The following is a 19869-nucleotide window of genomic DNA, read 5'->3' on the forward strand; positions in this document are numbered from 1 at the left end:
ATATATATACACACACACACATATATATATGTATGGATATATATATATATATATATGGACTGACAAAACACGACACAACTAACAAAAAGGACCTGTATTCCTCTCGTCTCCTTTTTTTAGAATGATAAAAATAGTGAGTCGTTACGCGCTTTATATATATTATACATCTCGAATATATGAATATACGAATAACATAAAAACGTACAGAAGCAAATACAGAAATGCAGGCATCTTGTCGTTAAATTGTAAGATATTGTGTTCAAACTCCAGAATGTACTCTGATTCCCTTCCCCAGACTACTATATATTAAATATATTGTGCACTATGCTCCAACTTGTCCATACAAATAAATATATGAAAAAATCTCAATAATGTTTTTATTACCGGGCGTGGCAGATTTAAATGTATATAAATTCTTTTTTGATAAATTAATAGTTGAAATATTTCAAACAAAAATGATAATATTGAATAAACGTTATTGCACTTCTTTAAATATATATGATTGCCAGAATAATTTGTACTTTGCTACTATAGGCTTTTTTTGACTCACTCGATTCTTACGACGCATGCGCATTATTCAAACCGTTGTGTGTAGTCGCGTAAAAGTACATTTAACTAAAATATTATAATAATATTCGAGGTAAGTTTGAAAAATATGAGAATGTAGATAAAGTTGAAAGAAGAATGTTTTTATACTTGAAAAATTGACATGTTCAACTCTCAATAAAATTATGTGAAATGCAATCTATTTTCGTTAACATTATACTTCCAAATATAGGTTATATAGGCATTCTAAAGAGAGTTATAAACAACATCGGAAACGTTAATGTAGCGTAAATACTTTTTAAAAATATAATAGAAGAACGTTAATGCTAAAATATGGATGTAATTGAATATAAATTAGCCTCAAAAAATCCTGTTTTAGTATCACATGTAAGTATTTTTATTAATTGATTAACCTCACAATTTTGACAAGACTGTTATGATGAACCTTATGAAAGTACACATGTGTATAAATGTATGTATAAATTATTTACACCATTCTTTGTTATCCTATAGGGAGTATCTAAACTTTATGAAATAATAAAAAATAAGTACAAAACTGGAAAATTTAATGATGTTTTAAAGGTTAGGAAAACATTTTACAGTCTAATGTGAACTACTTTATTTATTATAGTATATATTTGTGTATATTATTGTAGATACCAGAATTTAAATTTCTTACGTCAAAACTTGAAAGCAAAGATAAATTACTTACTTCGTCTATATGTCAAGCATTAGTGAGACTCGTAGAAAATGAAATAATATCTATTACTATGGCTCTCTGTACTTTGATATCATATATTTCTTCTACAAAGTATGTACAAATTTGTGTCATATAAAATATAAATATATATATATGTAATAATAATTTTATAATTTCTAGCAATTATGTTGCCATTACTGTAAGCATAAGTCATTTACTGATATTGGATTTTAAACTTAATGCTACTGAAGATAAATGTACATATGCATCTCTAATGCCTCAGTTTCCATTTATCACTATTTTAAAAGAAGATAGCAATTCTTGGCATGCTGTGTTAGATCAAATGCATTTTATAATGAACCATCCTGATGAACAGTGTGTGCTATATTATATATATTAATTATTGATACGATAAATACTTAACCATAATATACAAGGTGTTTTATAAATGCATGTCTACTTCAGAGGGTAAATCTACGCATTAAAACAAGTAAAAAAATGTTCTCAATGCCTGCCTCAGCACAAGCTGCTTTATACCTCATTTAGGAAGTCTTAATTTTATCTAATGTTTTTAAGTAGTGTCCCTGCACCACTGCGCTCTCCTAATCTGAATCTTATATGTAAGTGAATAATTTATATGATGTGCAAGAAAGGATACAACATGGATTTGAGACTATTCAAAGAATGCTTGGTATTTTTGAGAAAGCGTAGAACTCAATGTTATTATATATACTAGCATCTCTGGTGGTGAGAGGCAGGCACTTCGAACATTTTCTTTAATTATCTATAACTCAAAAACTAAGGTATATCACTTATATGTTCATTTGACTTTTTTTACTTGGTTTAGATTGATACTTATTAATACCTCCTGAAGTATTAACATGCATTTATGAAACATTTTGTATAAGATATTATTTATTTTAGGATAAAGAAGAATAGTATACAAATATTAAAGCCGGTCTTCCTATTTATTTTATGCAATCCTTCTTCAACTTTATCAGATGGTTGCAAAGAAAAAACTTGGCAGTTAATTGAATTGAGTAATGCTTTAGAATTACAGATCGAAATTCTATTATGGCTTCGTACAAATGATATAGATACTTGCCTGGAAACGTATTATACAATTTCTGGATTTGCAATAGCATCTCTATCCAAAAATGACAAAGATACTTGCATAGCCTTACTTCCATTATTGTCATCTGTGTGTATATGGTTTCTTGAACATGGTTTCGATCCTATTGCAAATCTTGACACAATATCTACTATTATAAATAAATATGATAATTTATCAGGAAATATTATATTGGCATTAATATCCGAAATGATTATGATATGTCCTGTATTTTATTTAACCAATGTTTTACAATTATGTAAGTACACGTTAATAATAACTAATTCATTATTTGTTTTAATATGTAACTTATAATATTTTTGAAATTTAATTACAGGTGAGCTTGTATTGAATAAAATGTCATGCAATATAACATTGATATATGTGCTAATAGCATCTATATTGAAGTGGATGCCTTATCCCTCTGTGTTGTCTGCTGAAGCATTAACTAAAGCTCATTCTCTAATAAACAAAGCTCTTTTTGAAGTAAAGTGGACAAAAGAAGCCAACAATTCCTACCCAGGAGGAATATTCGCAAAATTACTTCATTTTGATGCATATATTCAATTTTACACAGAAAGTGTCGATTTGTTAAATACAGTAACAGACAAGAATATTTTATCATGGTTACAAATGTTATCAAAAAGTCCAATTGATTTACGTTATAAATATAGATTAATACTTTCTGGTTTGTTTTTACAAAGTAAGGACGTTATTACAACAAAATCCATTGGTGATATACTTATGCAAATCACTAAAGAAATAATCGTTTTTGCATCTCACATGTTACCATTGATCATGCATAAGTTATCAAAATCTCATGATCCTGATGAATTGAAATACTTACTTCTTATATTACCAGAATTAGTAATAACAAAAGAAAATGTAGTATTTATAAATAAGACATTGCAAACATTATTCAATAGTGAAGAACCATTAAAATATTATGCTCTCGAACTCTACTCAACGATGAACGATAGAGATCCACGCTGCTATCAGTATCTTTCATCAGCACTTATTAAAACATTACAAAATGATCAATCGTGGTATGCTGATATAACTTGTGCTAAAGTGATCAAGCACATTTGCGAAGAACGCCCAGAATGTGCTGAAGAACTTGTCCCGCTTATATCACAAATATTAAATAAGTGTGTGGATACAAATGGCAGTACTGCAACAGCACTTGCACTTAAGAGTATTTCTGCTCTTTGCAGTTCTTCTGTTGTTCACTTTTCCTCTGTTTGGAAAGTTATAGCACCAAAAATGAGGAAAGAAAAGCGTACAATTGTTATAAAAAGCTTGTGTGAATTCTTTGGAGATATTCCATCTTTCACAAATAAAAGTAGCTACTTAGATGAAACTTTGATTAAAGATATACTAAAGATATTATGGTCATATGTTATTCAAAATGATCCAGAGATAAGTGAGGCTGCACTTAAGGCAATAGCTTTGTATCGATTGGAAGATATTGCATTAGAAACTTTACCAGATGATTTTAAATGTGATATTACTACATCAACTTCGACTGATAAAGAATCAAAAAATATATTTCAGCATATACCAGGCACGTGCTGGATCAAAATGTTAGAGAAAGTAAATAAAACGACTTTGAATGCAGCTGGCAATATTTTAATTTCGTTTATTACACGCGAAGTTGCAAATTTTCGATCTGGGATATATAATTGGCCATATGGAGAGCCAAATGATTTTAAATACTTACCAGAAAGAAGTATAATAAGAATAGTCGGTGAATATTTAAGACGTATTGATGGAACTAAACCCTTCAATGAAAATGTCCTTTTAGAATGTTTACGGATATTTGCATTCAAATATCCGAAGCCTTTGCCAAATATAAATTGGAATTTTTTACATAAAATTACTGAAATATCTCAGAAAGCTAAAAAATACATTCTCACTATTGCATGCCATCACTCAGTCATATCATTGAGTGCCAGAAACTTTGTTGAAGAATATTTATCAATGTATGAACATGATGAAAATATAAAAGATTTATTAGAAAGTAAAGAACATGAAATATTATATTCAAATCTAGATATTCTCTGTGAAGCTATGCAAGTACAAAAAATGAAGCCATTGTTGGATGCGACATTATCACATGTTATGGCAAATTTATCAAGCGATAATAATACAAATGTAATTTTATTTAAGAATATTATGCATTCCTATGCTAGTGCTTTAAAAAATGAATCAATAAATGATGCTATTCGAACATTACTCTCTACTACTTTAGATAATCTTTTAGATCAAATAGACTTAACGCAAGATCATTATAAACCGTATATTTCTGCAGTATTAGCATTACCAGTTGAACACATCGAGAGAATGACATCGCCTAATGTATGGTGGGAAACACCAGTTACAAAGCTGAAAAATGCTATAACTATTAGGGCAGAATTATCTATAAATAGTATTCAGATGCCTTTAAATTGGATGAACGAATTAATTAATCTAATTGCCACTATGCCCAGGTAAGGAAAAATATCATAATAAGTGATGATATTTAAAAACACTGCTATAATCCTAATGATGTTCTGCAAAGAAAATAAATCTTATACTTTTGCAGTGTACAATTATATTTGTTACAAGAAGTTCAAAGAGTACAAACTGAAGTGAGATCTAAAATATATACAGTAGATTGGGCTATAGATTTCATAAATCGTATTCTGTCACTTATACCAGAAATATCTGAAAACAACCAACAAATTATATTTTATTGTGATATTTTTTTCATTTCTATTATTTATTTATCTGGAATGGATTGCATAATATTGGATACAAATTCTATTATATCTTCGCAACGCATTAGAACAAGATTATTTCCACAAGCTATTGCTAGGCTTGCTGACTTACAACATTGGAAAGATCATATGATTCCTCAGGTAATCCTTAAGAACTAGATATTTTCTATTATAGTACACATGCAATTATACATGCGAATCATTTCTAATTGGTACTACATTAAGAGTAATTTTGAATAATAATTTCTCAGGTAATGGAATGGTTACATCAAATGAGAAAATGTCCTATACCGGAACTGTATAAATCTACATTTCATAATTCATTAATCTCCTTAAAACATCATCCGCATTACAATAAGAAGTGGTTTACTTATTTAGCAGAGTAGACAATCTAAAAGATTTAAATGTATAAATGTACAATGATACAATTAATTTACTTTTTTGAATATTAAATTCTATATGATAGACATACATTTCTAATAAATATCAAAAAGAGCAATATTGTATATAAAAATTATAACTATCTATTCTAAATTTCTAGTTATAATATTTACTTTACTGCCATACAATGCTTATTATTTGGTAAGAAGTTATAAACATTATACATATATATTTTTTTATGAATATATGGACAAAAGAAAATAAAAAGAAATTAAATCAGATAAATATATGTACATATAAATATATATATACTTATATACACATTTTACTCGTCACATATGTTGTATGTGACGATTCTCATAATGCTAAACAGATGTTTCGCTATTATCTAGTGCCATTACTGTTAATGTGCTTGGTCTTGACCCTGTTAACACCTGATCCTCAGGTAAACGCATTCTTGGTTCCAATATATTTCTTTTAGTTTCTACGTTCTTTTTTATTGGTGTGCGACTTGGACTAGATTTTTTACTACTTGGATAAGACTTCAAAAGGCGAGCTCTAAAAACCATGAATTATTAATACCACAGGACTATAACGCAAACTATTCATTTTTACTTTATTCGACAAATTAATAGTGTACTTACGCATCCATTAATTTAAGAAATAAACGTGTATATACTTGGTACTCTTCGTCCCCAAATTCTGTTGGATCATGTTTTGCATGTTCATACAAATCACAAAATTGATGAATCAAGCGTTGACCACTTCCATTTAATGGTGTGGCAAGAGTCGATAATAAATATGCTCTTAAGTTTTCAGATGGATGCCTTTTTAAGCAACTATCATATTTTGTTATTTCAGCTTCTATATTAATAAAAAGATGAAATAAAATATATGCATTTCCAATAATTACTAAATATACATACCTAAGGTTTTAATATCATCTACAGCTTTCAGTCTAAAATAATGTGGCGGAACCTGACTGCCAGGAGTTAAAATATATCTGGAGTCACTTATAAGTTGTGGTTCATATTGAATTCTTGGTATTACTTCTATACGTCTTTCAATTTCTCTCTTTAGCGACTATAATATATATTGATTTAAACTTTTACTTGAGATAAAAACAAAATTGTAACCTTAAAATTACGCATACCTTTTTAGCATCGTGCCCAATAGGAATATGTGGTCCACGTCGTGAACGTAAAGCAAATCTCATTATTTGACGTTTAGCAAAAATGAATAATAACAGTATTGTTAGTACTCCAGCAGCTATAAATATTACTATAGTTACACCCGACAATTCTTCAGCCATGCTTGTATTATATTACTGAAGCATTGCTGCATATATGTATACACGTCATATGTATATATATATATATATATATATATACACAGTAGATCACAGGAGTATTCGTACCATAGGAATTCTTCTTATGTAAAATCAAAAATATTCACAAATTTAATCCATCTTGAGATTGTAAAAATATGAGATACAAATATTTATATAACTCACTGTGTATACGTGATGTGCCACTTGCAGGTCTAGATAATAAAATATATACATATAGAAATAAGATAATCACATTATAGAAAAAATAATACAGCTTTTTTATAATAAATTTTATAGAATACAAAAATAATCTTACAGATTACAGCCTAATTACATTTTTCTTAAGATATTTTCAATAGGCCTTTTTAAAAAGGTTTCATTGACTTCAATTATTTCTCGCAGTAAGTCTTTCTGTTCTTCCGATGTAATTGTATTTGCTTTTAAAAAAGACAAAAGTAATTTGCTAAATTTCATATTTGTCGAAAAGAAAACTGCTTGTCCCAATAATAATCTTATTAGTTTATCGAATAACGTTTGGTCTACCTTTACAGATAACAATATTTCTAAAATAGATATATGCCATTCTTTTAACTCCTTTGTGTTTTCTACATATTCTCTGAACATAGAAAAATAATATTTATGAACATAGAAAAATAAGTTGTCATATGCGTCTAATATAGTGTTTCAGACTAAAATAAGAAAAATAATTCATATAATCATATTGCATTATGATGCATATTCAAACATATACCTGGTATTCTTTAATGAGCGAAAAGATCTATGATAAAACATATAAAAGCCTACATTGAAGCTAAAGGTAACTACTTTGAACAGTTTTTATGAAAATTATGTAACAAGATATAAAATACATAATTCATATGATGATATAAAGTTTTTTCTTATTTTACTGTACTAAAATCATCTTATATCTATATTATAAATTAAATTAAATTGCAAAAAGAATAAATTGAATTACTTACAAAATAAGAACAGATCTTTTCGCAGGTTGGAAAGCACTAACAATAAAATTTATAATCGATGCATCTTTTAAATCGATATTTAAAACAGGTATAAAAATAAATTTTAAAACTTCATCTGGAAATTTGTCAACGCATTCTCCAATACCAGATATTATTAATCTTGATGATTCTTCGAGTTTTATTATCTGAATAAAAATATAAGAGTTACAAATTGTATTTTTGACAGAGAATAATAAATAAAAACCAAATACCTTTGGTAATAATACATAAGTACATATGAGACCCATATATTTAATTCCTTCTTCTAAATTAATATCTTTGGTCGACAAACACAAATTGTAAATACCTTTAATACTTAATTTTTCACCTAAATCTGTGAAAACTTTGATTAGATCATTATTCGATAGATTTTCTAAATGAACAAAGTCCAATTTTCCATTATTGCGCTCTAATCCCTCATACAAAACTTCAATAATATCACATATTTTTAAAGCGGTATCATCTTTATCTTCAGTATCTTCTTTAATATGATTTCTTGTGACCTGAGTAAAATAAAATTGAGTCGAGGGTAATTGGGTGGCATTCATAATATCCATTGATTCCTCAATATCCATTGCATCAGATTCCTCAGTGTCTGTGTCTACATTATCTGCTTTCTATATGATTATGATTATGAATAAATAAATTTAGCGATTATCATTTAAAAAATAAAAAATAAAATATTCTTACCTTATTTCCTATCACTGTCCACCTATTATCAGCCTTACAAATATCATCTTTTAACGCATTTTTAATTGTTTCAAGTTTCATTAAAGCACGTTCAGATATCGCATAATTCCCAAAAGATCTTTGTTCTTCCATAATTTCCAATGATGATACATTCGCATCAAAATGATGATTTATCAAGCATTTTTCCTAAGACAATTAAATATTCATTTCCAAAGAAAAAAAGGAGAACAATAATTAAAATGACATAATGATTCGCGCCAAAAAAATTATGAAAAAATAATTGGGGGAAATACGGGAAAAGCCGAAGTCGAAGATGTCGCGCATGCGTAATAGCTTCGTATATAATCGCCAATTTCCGTCAGACCAATCAGTCATTCGTTCGAAGAACTACTTTGCGCGCGCAATGACGTATAATATCGTTTTTTTCGCCAATTCGTATGCATCTCCTAATGCAACACGAATTATAACGATGAGGACTTCTTCCAAATATCGCCAAATCTTGTATCATTTTTCTCTCCTTGTAGAGAATGCGATTTTAAAGAAGAGGAAAAAAGAAAATTTCAAGTTAGTGGCAATTCATAACAAATATACTTTGCAAGCATATCTCCTTATCTAAAATAAAACGGTGTATATAGTGCTGTTCGTTTATGACACCAGTTGGCATCCGCATGGAGGGAGACTCTCCTTCGGTTTTCATTGGTTAGAATAGCTAAGCGTTCCCCCGCCTTTTCTTGGTGACTCTCATTATATTTTCTTGATTAATAGAAAGGCTCATAACTATTAATTGGATGTATGATAAAGTAAGAAAACAGAACTCGTTGAAACAGAGCAAGAAAGAGGTTTAACCACTGATGCAGATCGGTTTTATTCTGTGTGGATCTTGAGAACATCCAAAATGGGAAAAGGTAGAATGAACGTATCATTTCTCTTGCCGTTGTGGCTCCTCGGAGGACAACAAGAAAAAAGAACTGTACGTTTATTAAACATGCTACGTACCAACGCGTTTTTCATCCCTCCTTCTTTTTCTTTTTCCATTCCTTTAGGATTTCTCTCTCTTGCGTACGCGTGACGTTCAGTAGCTCAGTCGCAACTGATCGGTGGTCACGTTAAATTGATGATTATAAAGACGTCATCATTTTGTTGAAAGTTTTACAACTGGACAGTACTTGTGCTCATCTATATTCATTCGATATATCTTCCAAAAAAGAAGTACGATTTATCGATAAACAATCGATCTTTCCTTTTCACGTGCCAACAATTAATAATATCGAAATTTAAGATCGTCTTCAAACTCTCGTGACAACAAGGTAAGTAACAAAGATGTAAAGTACATTGTTGTTAGTCGACAATGTAAATGAAAAGCTACTTGATTAATCCACAATTTCTAAATTACGACGCGCCGAACGCCGTATTTATCATTTTAGATAAGTAATCATGACGTGTTTTTTCATTTTCTGTAAAAAAAAAGAAGCGCCAACGAAGTAAACGCATTCATTGTCTTCTCATTATTTTCTTTAGATATTTTTTGTGATCTTGTAAAAATATATTCTATTGTATAATATTTCGATTGGTAACACAATATGCAATTTAGATTTGAAAGTATTACTATCGATTGATATAATGAATGTATGTGTATACACGATATATATGATTATGTAATATTTATTACTGAATCGATATTGCTGTTGCAAATATTCTGATTAAATTAAATTTTATCATTCCATTTTTTCTTTTTATATATTTAAACAAATACGGCTATAATGTAAGATAATGAATCGCTTATTATAATTAATCATGTTCTATAAAAAATTGAATAAAGTAAAAGTCCTTTGTTATAAATTAAAATTCATTTTTTATTCCTCTTAGATTTCAAGGAAATTCTTTATCGGGTAAACATTAAATATAATTTATCATTGAAGATGTTCAACTGCACTCATAGGTATTTACTTACTTGTATTGAGCAATGCAGTTTGCAACATGCGTAGAATCGAAGAAAAGATATGCTATCCACGACCTGTATTCTTGATGACTTTTGAAAGTAAATACTTATGTAAATTTTTTACAATTTGCATATCGGTGCCTGCTTGTTTCGATAAAGAAACAAAAAAAATATCAAAATTAATAAAGATTATGTCACTTGTTACAATAGATTAAAAAATGAAAGATAAAAGGCATACTCTCACCATATCATTTTATATTATTATCGTAAAAACACTGTCTAAATCTGAAAAAAAAGATATCTGCGGTGTACGAACGATTGTATTTGCTAATTTTTCTTTTGCGAAGTTTCATAATAAGATCTTTTTTGTTAATATTTTTTCCGCTTTCTGGTAAACCAAATAAAATGGATAATGATCAAATAAAGGCCTTGATAGAAAATAATCTGCAACATGAGATATCGCAGAAATGCTTCAAATATTTCAATGAAGTATTTCCAATCGATTACATAATAAATTTGGATACGTAAATCGGTTTGACGTTAAAATCGAGGAAATATTTTGATTAATACATTATTATTAAATAAATTCAAAGATTAGTATACTTTCCAGTAATGTTCTTTCTAAGAATTATCATCCATTAATCATTTTTATTCTTTTTATAACGAAGATATTTACCTCTGTGTATTATACAAGATCATTTTTTCAAGATATCACGAGTTGAATGTTTAGATAATTAATTTCAATTTCTTATGATCTATAATAAGAATAATGTGAAGTTATATATTTATAAAATTTATATTTATAAAAAACTTCCAGCAATTATATTTTCTAGCATTGCAGTTTATTTTTGTTAATTAAAAATATTTTGGTTCAAATTACATTATTAATGAGAGATCGTAAGAACGGAAAGGAAAGATTTAAAGAGTCAACCTTCGCGTCTTTCGTTTCGTCTGTTAGCATACTTATTATTTTTATTAGCATTTCTACTAGTGGTTACCGGTTTTACCATCGGAAAACCCAGATCACGCGAGGTCGTTTGGTTTATCGTGTACATGGCTTATTTAAACGATAATGTATCTTTGTCAGTGAATCGTTTCTCTTTATGCTCTGTTATTACATTGAATCAGCATAATCCATACATCGCATTTGTATTCAATTTATTTGTACTTATGTTCAAATTCATCTAACGTGTTCGAACTTATCGTATCCCCTCTTCCCTTTTTTTTTATACCGGATGTGTAAAAGATAGAATGAGAATACTTCAGTTCATCGATTTTATCATTTGATAAAAATTCAAAATGAGTGCTCTACTTTATGTATTGGTTCGTTTTAATTATGTAGATATTTTTAAACGATAACGTATACCATGTCACGTATATGTATTCCTATTTATAGTTTTACAAAGAAGTATTTAATTTATTACGAGTGTTATGTATATATATATATATATATATAAGAATGGAATATTTTAATATCTTATAAATCTTTAAAAAAGAGTAAACAAGTTGTTATGTGTGATCTCAACAGGGTTCGCAAATTTCCTCGAGAATGCCGATACTTTCCGATTTCTCTCGACGATTTCAATTATTGACGACCGATGCGAAACCTGATCCACCACGAGTCCCGATTCAAGATTATACGAATAATTTGCAGCCAAATAATGAAGAGGAGAAAAAGAGAAAATTTTCTTTGAGACAATTAATATCAAAGAAAAATTGTGAACAAAGTAATATTGCAACGCCATTGCAACGACAAAAGTCTGCACCGAGTGGCGTTACTACACCTTTTGCTGCTGCCGATTTTCCTCCTAAAAAACCAACAAATCTTGATAACGATGATAACGACAACGACAATGATCTTCCTTCGACAAATGGTTTCAGGGAATATAAAAAACCAAACGTCAAAACGAAAACGAAGTCTCGAACGAAACCTTGTAAGTTTATTGTTCCATCTTGCTATTACTCATTCAAATAAGAGGAAGGAAATGGCGAGAAAGATTATATCTTTGCTTTTTTAAATAATTTTAAATTAATATCTCTTTATGTCGGAACATTTTTACAATATACACTAACGCTTTTTTCTTATAATTGTTCTCTTTCGTTTACTTACATACGTATAGTCATATATATGAGAGAAAGAGATAAAGCAAGGCAAAGATGGCAAATATTAGTTCTTAGAATTTTGTTACCCCCTCTTCGTTTAATTTCGTAGAATTTAAATTAGCATTGATAACGTTACTTATGTTAGATCATTTATACAACACAACGTAAATTTGAATAATATTTACGGCTCGTTAAAATGATAACGTATTTCTAAGAATATGTTAATGAACGATTAGAAATTAGGTCTTGCAAGAAGTAGATGGGATCGTCCTAAATAATTAATGCGATAAATATGATAATATGTCGGTCATCAAGAATTAGATAGTACATATTGATGGATGTGCAAGTTGTGTTAAACGTGTCAGCAAATCATGATATATGTATTTGATAAAAGCTCGGACGAATATCCATACTTTTATTTAGACTATCGATAAGACTACCAGCAGAGTATCCTGATAATATAATCCTGTAATCATGCAAACAAAACTGACAGAGTGGTATCAGCAACGAAATATATATATTTTAAGAATCGATAGTATTACTATTGATATTTAGTATGTGAAACGTCATCGAATCTATTGCTGATCGAAATTAGGTATAATAAATCGATCCCTCTTATGTATATTATATATATTATGTAAAATGTATTTTTCTTTTTATTTACAGCACAATCAGCGAACGTCGTCAATTATAATATCGTTAATTCGAATGGAGTAAAAATTGGAGCGAGGACAAGTTATGTTTGTAATATCAACAATTTTTCAACAGATAAGTCTGTCCCGACAGACACCAATTGTTCAAAACCTAAATCAAGATTAATGCCGGAAAACGTTGAATCGTTAACTAGGTGTGAAGATGAAATTACTTTCGATGATATGTTTATAATAAAAACTCATATTGGTCATGGTTGGAAAGATGTTGCCAGAAGACTTTCTTATTCAGATGGTCAGATCGAACAGTTCGAAGAGAATTATCGACATAAAGGCGTAGACGAGGTAATTATTAAGAGGAATAATTAATTTTTTATAGTTTATTTATTTTACTTTTTAAAGTTCTTTCCATTAATAAATATCAATTTATATCTGTTTCAGATAATGTATCAACTGCTTCTAGATTGGAAACGGGCTAACACGAAAGATGCACAAATTGGAAATTTAATAGAAGTTTTATGGTTTTGTCAAGAGTATGACTGTGCAGAACGAGTAGCCAATTCTCGTACAAAATTATAACAACAAAGTGTTATGTGATATTTATAAATATTAATGCAAAATCGAATCAGATAAAATTTACTGATATAATATATTTTTATATTAACTTACAATTCGTCAGTAATAGAGGTCTGACCTAATGGACAAAGTTTCGTCGAAATATATTTGATATATTTGTAATATCTATGTTCATATAATACATATTACTGACTATTTCGTTTTTAAGATGAATGAGATATTTTTACTAAAATATCTCTATGTCTTATAATTTACTGTAATAGTAAGTTATTATAGTTTTACCGTATCTGTGATCCAACTATTTTATTTTCATAATGTTCTATCGTAAGTCTTATTAATAAAGAATCAGTTTAAACAATGTAGATACAAATATATTATTTCCTTATTTACAATATTTAAATATTTCATATAAAATTATAATTGGTTTAATAAAAAGACGAAGAAAAGAATATCAGTGAATAGTTTCAGAATAGTGACTAACTTTATAATAAATAAATAGATAAATGAAGATTGTATCTTGTCATAATACATTTTTATAAGAGAAACAAAATCGAGCACTAGTTACTTTAAATTATTAAATGCAAAAATGTAATACCTAAGCTATTTATACATCCAGCGCTTTTATTTCTGATATTCCATTTGTTCAGAGAAAGTTGTATTTGCTGTTATCATTTCCTTTTTATTTTCTTTTCGATCAGAAAAAATGGTATTTTTGCATTTTTCAAATTCAGCTACCATTTCTTTAATACTCTTGTTTCCATCTAAGACGATAACTGGTGCTGGCAAAGAAAACAAGTTTTGGTGAAGTAGCCATTCGTCGTGTATTTGATGAATTTGTTTCAAGTATTCCAATGATACAGCATTTTCCTCTTTACGAGCTCGTATACGCATTCTTTGATAAACAATTTCTGGACTTGTCCTTAAATATACTAGAAAATCGATAAATAGTATTAATTAAATAATGTTAATAATGAATAAATAAATTAAAGCATCCTAGTATTATTTCAATATATAAATAAATTTGTCAGTCTTACTTATCATGTCTGTTTCTATGTTAGCACTTGTAATACACCAATTGTACCAATCTTCTAAAACAATGACTTCAATATCATGTAACATTTTATTACGTTTCATATTTTCTATAAACAACCTTGCACTGTAAACTGATCTCTCCATGATTTTGTAAGGTGATTGTGTTTTATAGGTATGTAACTGAAGCATCGTCAACTGTACATAAGATTGAAATAAAAAAGCGTACCGCTTTGGATCTTTATACATGAGGTCCTAAAATATAATTATTAAATTAATATCATATGTGTATATAGCATCTTTGACATTCTATTGATAATAATAACATGACTTACTAATAGATTAACTCCTGCAACATCCCGCCATAGTTCTACTGGTTCTTGTAAGACCACAGCATTATCATAATTTTTAAAATGATTTAAAAAAGTAGTCTTTCCACTTCCAATATTACCTTCTACGCAGACTGTAAATGGTCGTTTGTAAGTCTTATTAGGAGTCCTAGGCATTTTTCTTAATATATTAAAAATTTGTTTGACTGAAACAACACAATTTTTTTGTTAAATTTCTGAAAGAGATATTAATTATATCAATGTATAAACAGCTAACATATTTAGTTATAGAAGAAATGTAATTAAAAAAAGGAATTTAATATTCTAAAATGGCATATTGACGTTTTAAGTAGGCTTTAATACACGAATAAACAAAATTTTTCTAAATAGCAGTATTACAAATTCATTGTAGTTAAAACAAAATAATAAATATAATCAATGCTACAATATATAAAAGCATTATATAAAAATTACATTATTTCGCACGTTTTCAAAGAACACTAAATAATTCCAAATAAATGATCCGTTTACACAATCTATTGTTAATATCCTCAAAATGATACGTTAATGTAAGTAAGTAACTAATCCCGCCAAAATTATGGCGCCAAGAAAGCGCTCCCTAGAGATTCTAGGTTAGGGAAAATGGTTAGATTAAGTTTGGAAAATTGGTCAGATTAAGTTAGGGAAAATGGTCAGGTTAAGTTAGGAAAAATAGTAAGGTTAGTGATAAAGCAATGAAATCATCCGACATTCTCATGCGCAGTAATGTAAATAAACATCGACGATGGTCACCGAATATATTAACTCTTACCTAGAAGACCCATTTTGGAAAATATATTACAAATATTAATATTAAATATTTATTTTCAGAAAATAATAACTTATAATAAAACGTTATCGTTAACCCGGACGACCATTTTTCTGCACGTGTCAACAGTGGTTTAAGGGTAGTTTACAATGAAAACTAAAATGCCATAAAGCAGAGTACTCATAGAACATGTTTAATTATACTTGATAATAAAGATTTTATTTTTCAATTTAAAATATCCCAAGCCTTAAAAGTTTTTCCTGTATTGAATCACAAGGATATAATTTTTCAACAAACCAAGAATTAAACAAAATAATACAAGTTAAATGTAGGTTGAAAAAAACGAAATGTGTTCCACAGGAAGTGTTTAAAAATACGTAACGGAAATGCAACACAAAAAAGTCCCTAGACATGCGTTTCCTGTATTACATACAACTATTACTACACTACTACTATAAAGCTGTAAGGAAGGTTAGAAATTTTTAAATTCGTGTAACTTTATTTCCTTTGAAATCTCTCATGATACAAGTTTACGTGGTAGTTCAGTTTATATTTTATTTTTCTTATTACGAGTTGTAATCTTTGAAAGAAACAGCATGAATAGAGAAGAAAGGGAGAAATATATTCGGGAATTTAATTTTCCTCACTGTCACAATGTTATAAAATATGAAAAAATCTTGAAAATTGGTCAGGGTACATTTGGGTAAGATTTCTAAACTTTGTTATTTCAACCTTTATATTATATTGTATATTATATATATATGTATATATACTGTGTGTATATTTCATATATAGATTTACACGTGTATAATGCATATTTAGTGAAATCTTTTAATATGATTTCAATTTCATATTGATACAATGGATGTACTATGTCTTAATTATCTTCGGATAATAGAACATTTCAATATATTTTCAAATATTAGATAATTCAAGTTGAAATTTAACTATATTTTCTTTTATTCAATTACAGTGAGGTATTCAAAGGGATTGATAAGACAAATCCTAATAAATTTGTAGCATTGAAGAAGATATTAACAGAAAAGAAGCAAGAGGTATATATATATATGTTACCATTAAAGTGCATAATTCAATTAATTTATGAAATAACTAGACGTTTTAGAAGTTACGTATTAATATACAAGGTTTATATTCTTTTCCCAGTTTCCTAGAACTGCATTAAGAGAAATATCTTTACTAAAAACATTAGACCATGAAAACGTAATACAACTTATAGAAGTTTGTAGAACGAAAGGTAAGAAATTTTTCCTGTAACTTTTCTTCCACTTTTTGTATAATAATTAGAATAAAATTGATGTATAGGGAGAGATGATTATAGTGACCAAGTCAATTATTTTTGAAAACAAAACGAGATATAAATAAATGTTTCATTGTCAGATAGAAGTTGGGAGATTCCAAGAGAAGTAGGAAATATCATTTTTTCATTTAAAAAACCAGAGTTGATCTTTGAATGAATTTAATGTTTGCACTTAAGAAAGAATTCAATGATGATATTTTCTGGTTCCCCGTAATATTACAATTTATAATTCTAACTTGTGCTAGAAACATTTTGTTATCGAAACAATATATTTTTTTTATAGGAACATCGGAAAGTCAGTATGAAACTTCTTTTTACATCGTATTAGAATTCTGTGAGTATGATCTAGCTGGTTTATTATCCAATCCAAATGTTAAGTTCACTTTAGGAGAAATTAAGAAGGTGCTTCAACAAATTTTAAACGGTCTTTTTTATATTCATAAACGAAAAGTAAGTTTACATGCAAATAATAGAATGCAGATATATGGAATAATAAAAAATTTGTGATTCATCATTTCTTCCCAGGTTATACATAGAGATATCAAGTCTGCAAATATTTTAATTAAGAAAAGTGGCATATTGAAGATAGCTGATTTTGGTTTAGCAAGACGGTTTAATGAAGTAAAGGCTACAAAAACAAAGGGTTACACAAGTAAAGTCGTTACTCTTTGGTATAGGCCCCCAGAATTACTGTTGGGAAGCAGGATGTATGGTCCACCAATAGATATTTGGGGTGTTGGATGTATAATGGCTGAAATGTGGATAAGGTATGTATTTTAATTCAAATGAAATATGAAAGAAATCCTGACTTAGTATGTATTAAAAGTAGGCGTTTTAAAGATGGCTAGTAATAATGATTGTGGATGATAAATTTTTACACTTTTTTGTAACAAAAACAATAGTAATAATTATTACAGACTAAGAATCTACAGACCAAATTTAATTAAACTTACACTTTCAAGAATACCCTCTTATTTAACACATTATTTACTGACACTAGATTAAGTGGACACATACGTAATAAAAATTAATTGAAACTCGAATTCTTTATTAATACCGATAGATATTTACGGAGAAATAGAATTAAAACTGACGATATATTTTTAGGCTACCGATTAATACATCATAGCACTATAAAACCTATTAATCAGTTGTCAGTAAGTAATGTGTTAATTTTTTACTTCTTATAATTGCTTTCTAATCTACTTATCATACACTTATTCTTACTAAATTGTTATCTTACTCCTAATCTTACTGTAACATTTCCGTTACTGTTTTTTCTTTCATTTATTTACTTTCTTACATTTGGTCGCTTGTTTTTTTCATTATATAATAAATTCAATCTTCTAAAGGATTTTAACTAAACTTTTTTTTAGAAAACCTATAATGCCAGGACATACAGAGCAAAAGCAATTAGTATATATTTCACAAATGTGTGGTTCTATAACGAAAAAAGTTTGGCCAAAGGTGACAGAATGCCCGTTGTACAATAAACTGAATCTGCCCGAAAATCAAACAAGAAAGGTCTGTGAATTAATTAAAGAAATAAAGAAATTTGTGCAATTAAAGATTATATTGCATTAATATTTGTATTTATTCTTAGGTTAAAGAAAGTATGGGGAAATTTATAAAAGATTCTAACGCTCTTGATTTGTTGGATAAGCTTCTTCTTCTTGATCCTGATAAGAGGATTGATGCACATGATGCACTAGATCATGACTTCTTTTGGACAGATCCAATGCCTTGTGAATTAGATAAAATGTTAGCCCAACATTCACAGAACATGTTTGAATTTTTTATACCAAGGCAATTTGGTAATATTCCTGATACTCGAGTACTAAGCGGTACATCAAGATCATCTAGTTCAATTAAAATATATAGTAAATTTCAAGATTGAATTTTTTAAGTAAATCAATTAAATTAGAACATGTTTAACAATATATCGTATAGTATTTCTATTTTATATTATTTTTTATAAAAATGTGTATTATAACTTATACAACAATCCTTTTTATATCACAGTAACTACTATGTATTCTCTTTGATAGTACAAAATAAATGTATAAAACTGTTTTTATACTTAAATAAATAAATTATAATTTATATAATCTTTGATAAATTCATTCTTCTTTCATGCTGTACTTCATTTATTCCGTTTATGAAAAAAATCTTGACGCATCTTGAATTTAAACTATCGTCGAAAACGCATACATAACAATGCATGTAAATGACGTATTTAAGATTAAAGATTGGCAGATGCTTTGCACGCATGTATTGTTGAAGGCATTTATGAAGCGGTATTGCCCAAATAAAACCTAAATAAACATCGTTATCGCTCGAATTATCTTGTTAAACCGAGTACTGATCGAGAGTAACCTCTCGAGTGTAAAGGCTTAAAATAATATTACGAATGGTATCTATATTTCTAAGACAAGTATACAAAAATATATTTACAGATTTATTATTATTTTAGCTTTTGAAATTACTTGATTGATTGATTTTTATATACAATACTTTTTATTTTGATTTACATTCAATTATCCCTTAAAAATAATTAAAATAAATATGTCGGATAAAGTAA

At 28.3% G+C, this 19869-nt stretch overlaps 6 protein-coding genes and 1 long non-coding RNA gene across 17 annotated transcripts; 4 read left to right on the top strand and 3 right to left on the bottom strand.

Annotated features, from left to right (window-relative positions):
- The first annotated feature begins 440 nt into the window (after positions 1-440).
- LOC122519177 lies at positions 441-5589 on the top strand. 2 transcript variants are annotated; one of them, XM_043638486.1, is made up of 9 exons: positions 441-640; positions 779-933; positions 1060-1128; positions 1203-1357; positions 1427-1621; positions 2171-2616; positions 2695-4846; positions 4942-5257; positions 5368-5589. In XM_043638486.1, exons 2-9 carry the CDS (start codon positions 880-882, stop codon positions 5500-5502), a joined length of 3522 nt encoding a protein of 1173 aa, XP_043494421.1. In that variant the 5' UTR covers positions 441-640; positions 779-879; the 3' UTR covers positions 5503-5589. The 2 variants fall into 2 exon arrangements, with proteins under 2 accessions (XP_043494421.1, XP_043494422.1); XM_043638487.1 differs by lacking the exons at positions 441-640; positions 779-933; positions 1060-1128; positions 1203-1357 and having other exon boundaries at positions 1531-1714.
- A 17-nt stretch (positions 5590-5606) lies between these two features.
- Positions 5607-6809, bottom strand: LOC122519182 (protein C1orf43 homolog). The gene is made up of 4 exons (XM_043638497.1): positions 6651-6809; positions 6424-6580; positions 6142-6361; positions 5607-6055 (listed from the first exon to the last, which is right to left on the bottom strand). Exons 1-4 carry the CDS (start codon positions 6807-6809, stop codon positions 5863-5865), a joined length of 729 nt encoding a protein of 242 aa, XP_043494432.1. The 3' UTR covers positions 5607-5862.
- On the bottom strand, positions 6785-9614 carry LOC122519179. 6 transcript variants are annotated; one of them, XM_043638489.1, is made up of 7 exons: positions 9533-9614; positions 8537-8722; positions 8059-8463; positions 7808-7992; positions 7162-7443; positions 7011-7039; positions 6785-6924 (listed from the first exon to the last, which is right to left on the bottom strand). In XM_043638489.1, exons 1-7 carry the CDS (start codon positions 9569-9571, stop codon positions 6785-6787), a joined length of 1266 nt encoding a protein of 421 aa, XP_043494424.1. In that variant the 5' UTR covers positions 9572-9614. The 6 variants fall into 6 exon arrangements, with proteins under 6 accessions (XP_043494424.1, XP_043494423.1, XP_043494426.1 ...); XM_043638488.1 differs by having other exon boundaries at positions 6785-6927; XM_043638491.1 differs by lacking the exon at positions 9533-9614 and adding an exon at positions 8830-8921 and having other exon boundaries at positions 6785-6927.
- Positions 9015-14162, top strand: LOC122519180 (protein immune deficiency). Of its 3 annotated transcripts, none has more exons than XM_043638496.1 (4): positions 9015-9100; positions 12004-12409; positions 13245-13573; positions 13670-14162. In XM_043638496.1, the coding sequence occupies exons 2-4, from the start codon at positions 12025-12027 to the stop codon at positions 13805-13807; spliced, it is 852 nt and encodes a 283-aa protein (XP_043494431.1). In that variant the 5' UTR covers positions 9015-9100; positions 12004-12024; the 3' UTR covers positions 13808-14162. The 3 variants fall into 3 exon arrangements, with proteins under 3 accessions (XP_043494431.1, XP_043494430.1, XP_043494429.1); XM_043638495.1 differs by lacking the exon at positions 9015-9100 and adding an exon at positions 9757-9843; XM_043638494.1 differs by lacking the exon at positions 9015-9100 and adding an exon at positions 11324-11798.
- Positions 14163-14407: 245 nt separating this feature from the next.
- Positions 14408-16108, bottom strand: LOC122519186 (deoxynucleoside kinase). Of its 2 annotated transcripts, none has more exons than XM_043638499.1 (4): positions 15974-16108; positions 15169-15368; positions 14839-15088; positions 14408-14733 (listed from the first exon to the last, which is right to left on the bottom strand). In XM_043638499.1, the coding sequence occupies exons 1-4, from the start codon at positions 15984-15986 to the stop codon at positions 14426-14428; spliced, it is 771 nt and encodes a 256-aa protein (XP_043494434.1). In that variant the 5' UTR covers positions 15987-16108; the 3' UTR covers positions 14408-14425. The 2 variants fall into 2 exon arrangements, with proteins under 2 accessions (XP_043494434.1, XP_043494435.1); XM_043638500.1 differs by lacking the exon at positions 15974-16108 and adding an exon at positions 15637-15715.
- On the top strand, positions 15823-16206 carry LOC122519187. 2 transcript variants are annotated; one of them, XR_006304272.1, is made up of 2 exons: positions 15823-15881; positions 16033-16206. It is a non-coding gene; the product is annotated as an uncharacterized LOC122519187 (long non-coding RNA). The 2 variants fall into 2 exon arrangements; XR_006304273.1 differs by having other exon boundaries at positions 15877-15929.
- A 292-nt stretch (positions 16207-16498) lies between these two features.
- Positions 16499-19784, top strand: LOC122519188 (cyclin-dependent kinase 9-like). The gene is made up of 7 exons (XM_043638501.1): positions 16499-16673; positions 16944-17025; positions 17135-17225; positions 17572-17738; positions 17814-18055; positions 18665-18812; positions 18892-19784. Exons 1-7 carry the CDS (start codon positions 16567-16569, stop codon positions 19183-19185), a joined length of 1131 nt encoding a protein of 376 aa, XP_043494436.1. The 5' UTR covers positions 16499-16566; the 3' UTR covers positions 19186-19784.
- The last annotated feature ends 85 nt before the right edge of the window (positions 19785-19869 follow it).

The sequence above is a fragment of the Polistes fuscatus genome, unplaced genomic scaffold, assembly GCF_010416935.1.
Source record: "Polistes fuscatus isolate 324 unplaced genomic scaffold, CU_Pfus_HIC Scaffold3, whole genome shotgun sequence".
NCBI lineage: Eukaryota > Metazoa > Arthropoda > Insecta > Hymenoptera > Vespidae > Polistes > Polistes fuscatus.

Coding starts and splice junctions, on each gene's coding strand:
- LOC122519177 (XM_043638486.1), top strand. CDS start 880: ATGGATGTAATTGAATATAAATTAGCCTCAAAAAATCCTGTTTTAGTA. Junction 934..1,059: donor ATCCTGTTTTAGTATCACAT/GTAAGTATTTTT, acceptor GTTATCCTATAG/GGAGTATCTAAACTTTATGA. Junction 1,358..1,426: donor TCATATATTTCTTCTACAAA/GTATGTACAAAT, acceptor TATAATTTCTAG/CAATTATGTTGCCATTACTG.
- LOC122519182 (XM_043638497.1), bottom strand. CDS start 6,809: ATGGCTGAAGAATTGTCGGGTGTAACTATAGTAATATTTATAGCTGCT. Junction 6,581..6,650: donor TTGGGCACGATGCTAAAAAG/GTATGCGTAATT, acceptor TATATATTATAG/TCGCTAAAGAGAGAAATTGA. Junction 6,362..6,423: donor AGATGATATTAAAACCTTAG/GTATGTATATTT, acceptor TTATTAATATAG/AAGCTGAAATAACAAAATAT.
- LOC122519179 (XM_043638488.1), bottom strand. CDS start 9,571: ATGGAAAAAGAAAAAGAAGGAGGGATGAAAAACGCGTTG. Junction 7,444..7,807: donor AAAAGATCTGTTCTTATTTT/GTAAGTAATTCA, acceptor TTCTATGTTCAG/AGAATATGTAGAAAACACAA. Junction 6,928..7,010: donor TGGCACATCACGTATACACA/GTGAGTTATATA, acceptor ATTTTACATAAG/AAGAATTCCTATGGTACGAA.
- LOC122519180 (XM_043638494.1), top strand. CDS start 11,775: ATGAGTGCTCTACTTTATGTATTG. Junction 12,410..13,244: donor GAAGTCTCGAACGAAACCTT/GTAAGTTTATTG, acceptor TTTTATTTACAG/CACAATCAGCGAACGTCGTC. Junction 13,574..13,669: donor GACATAAAGGCGTAGACGAG/GTAATTATTAAG, acceptor TATCTGTTTCAG/ATAATGTATCAACTGCTTCT.
- LOC122519188 (XM_043638501.1), top strand. CDS start 16,567: ATGAATAGAGAAGAAAGGGAGAAATATATTCGGGAATTTAATTTTCCT. Junction 17,226..17,571: donor AGAAGTTTGTAGAACGAAAG/GTAAGAAATTTT, acceptor TTTTTTTTATAG/GAACATCGGAAAGTCAGTAT. Junction 17,739..17,813: donor TTTATATTCATAAACGAAAA/GTAAGTTTACAT, acceptor ATTTCTTCCCAG/GTTATACATAGAGATATCAA.
- LOC122519186 (XM_043638499.1), bottom strand. Junction 15,089..15,168: donor TTGCAGGAGTTAATCTATTA/GTAAGTCATGTT, acceptor ATTATATTTTAG/GACCTCATGTATAAAGATCC. Junction 14,734..14,838: donor CATAGAAACAGACATGATAA/GTAAGACTGACA, acceptor TCGATTTTCTAG/TATATTTAAGGACAAGTCCA.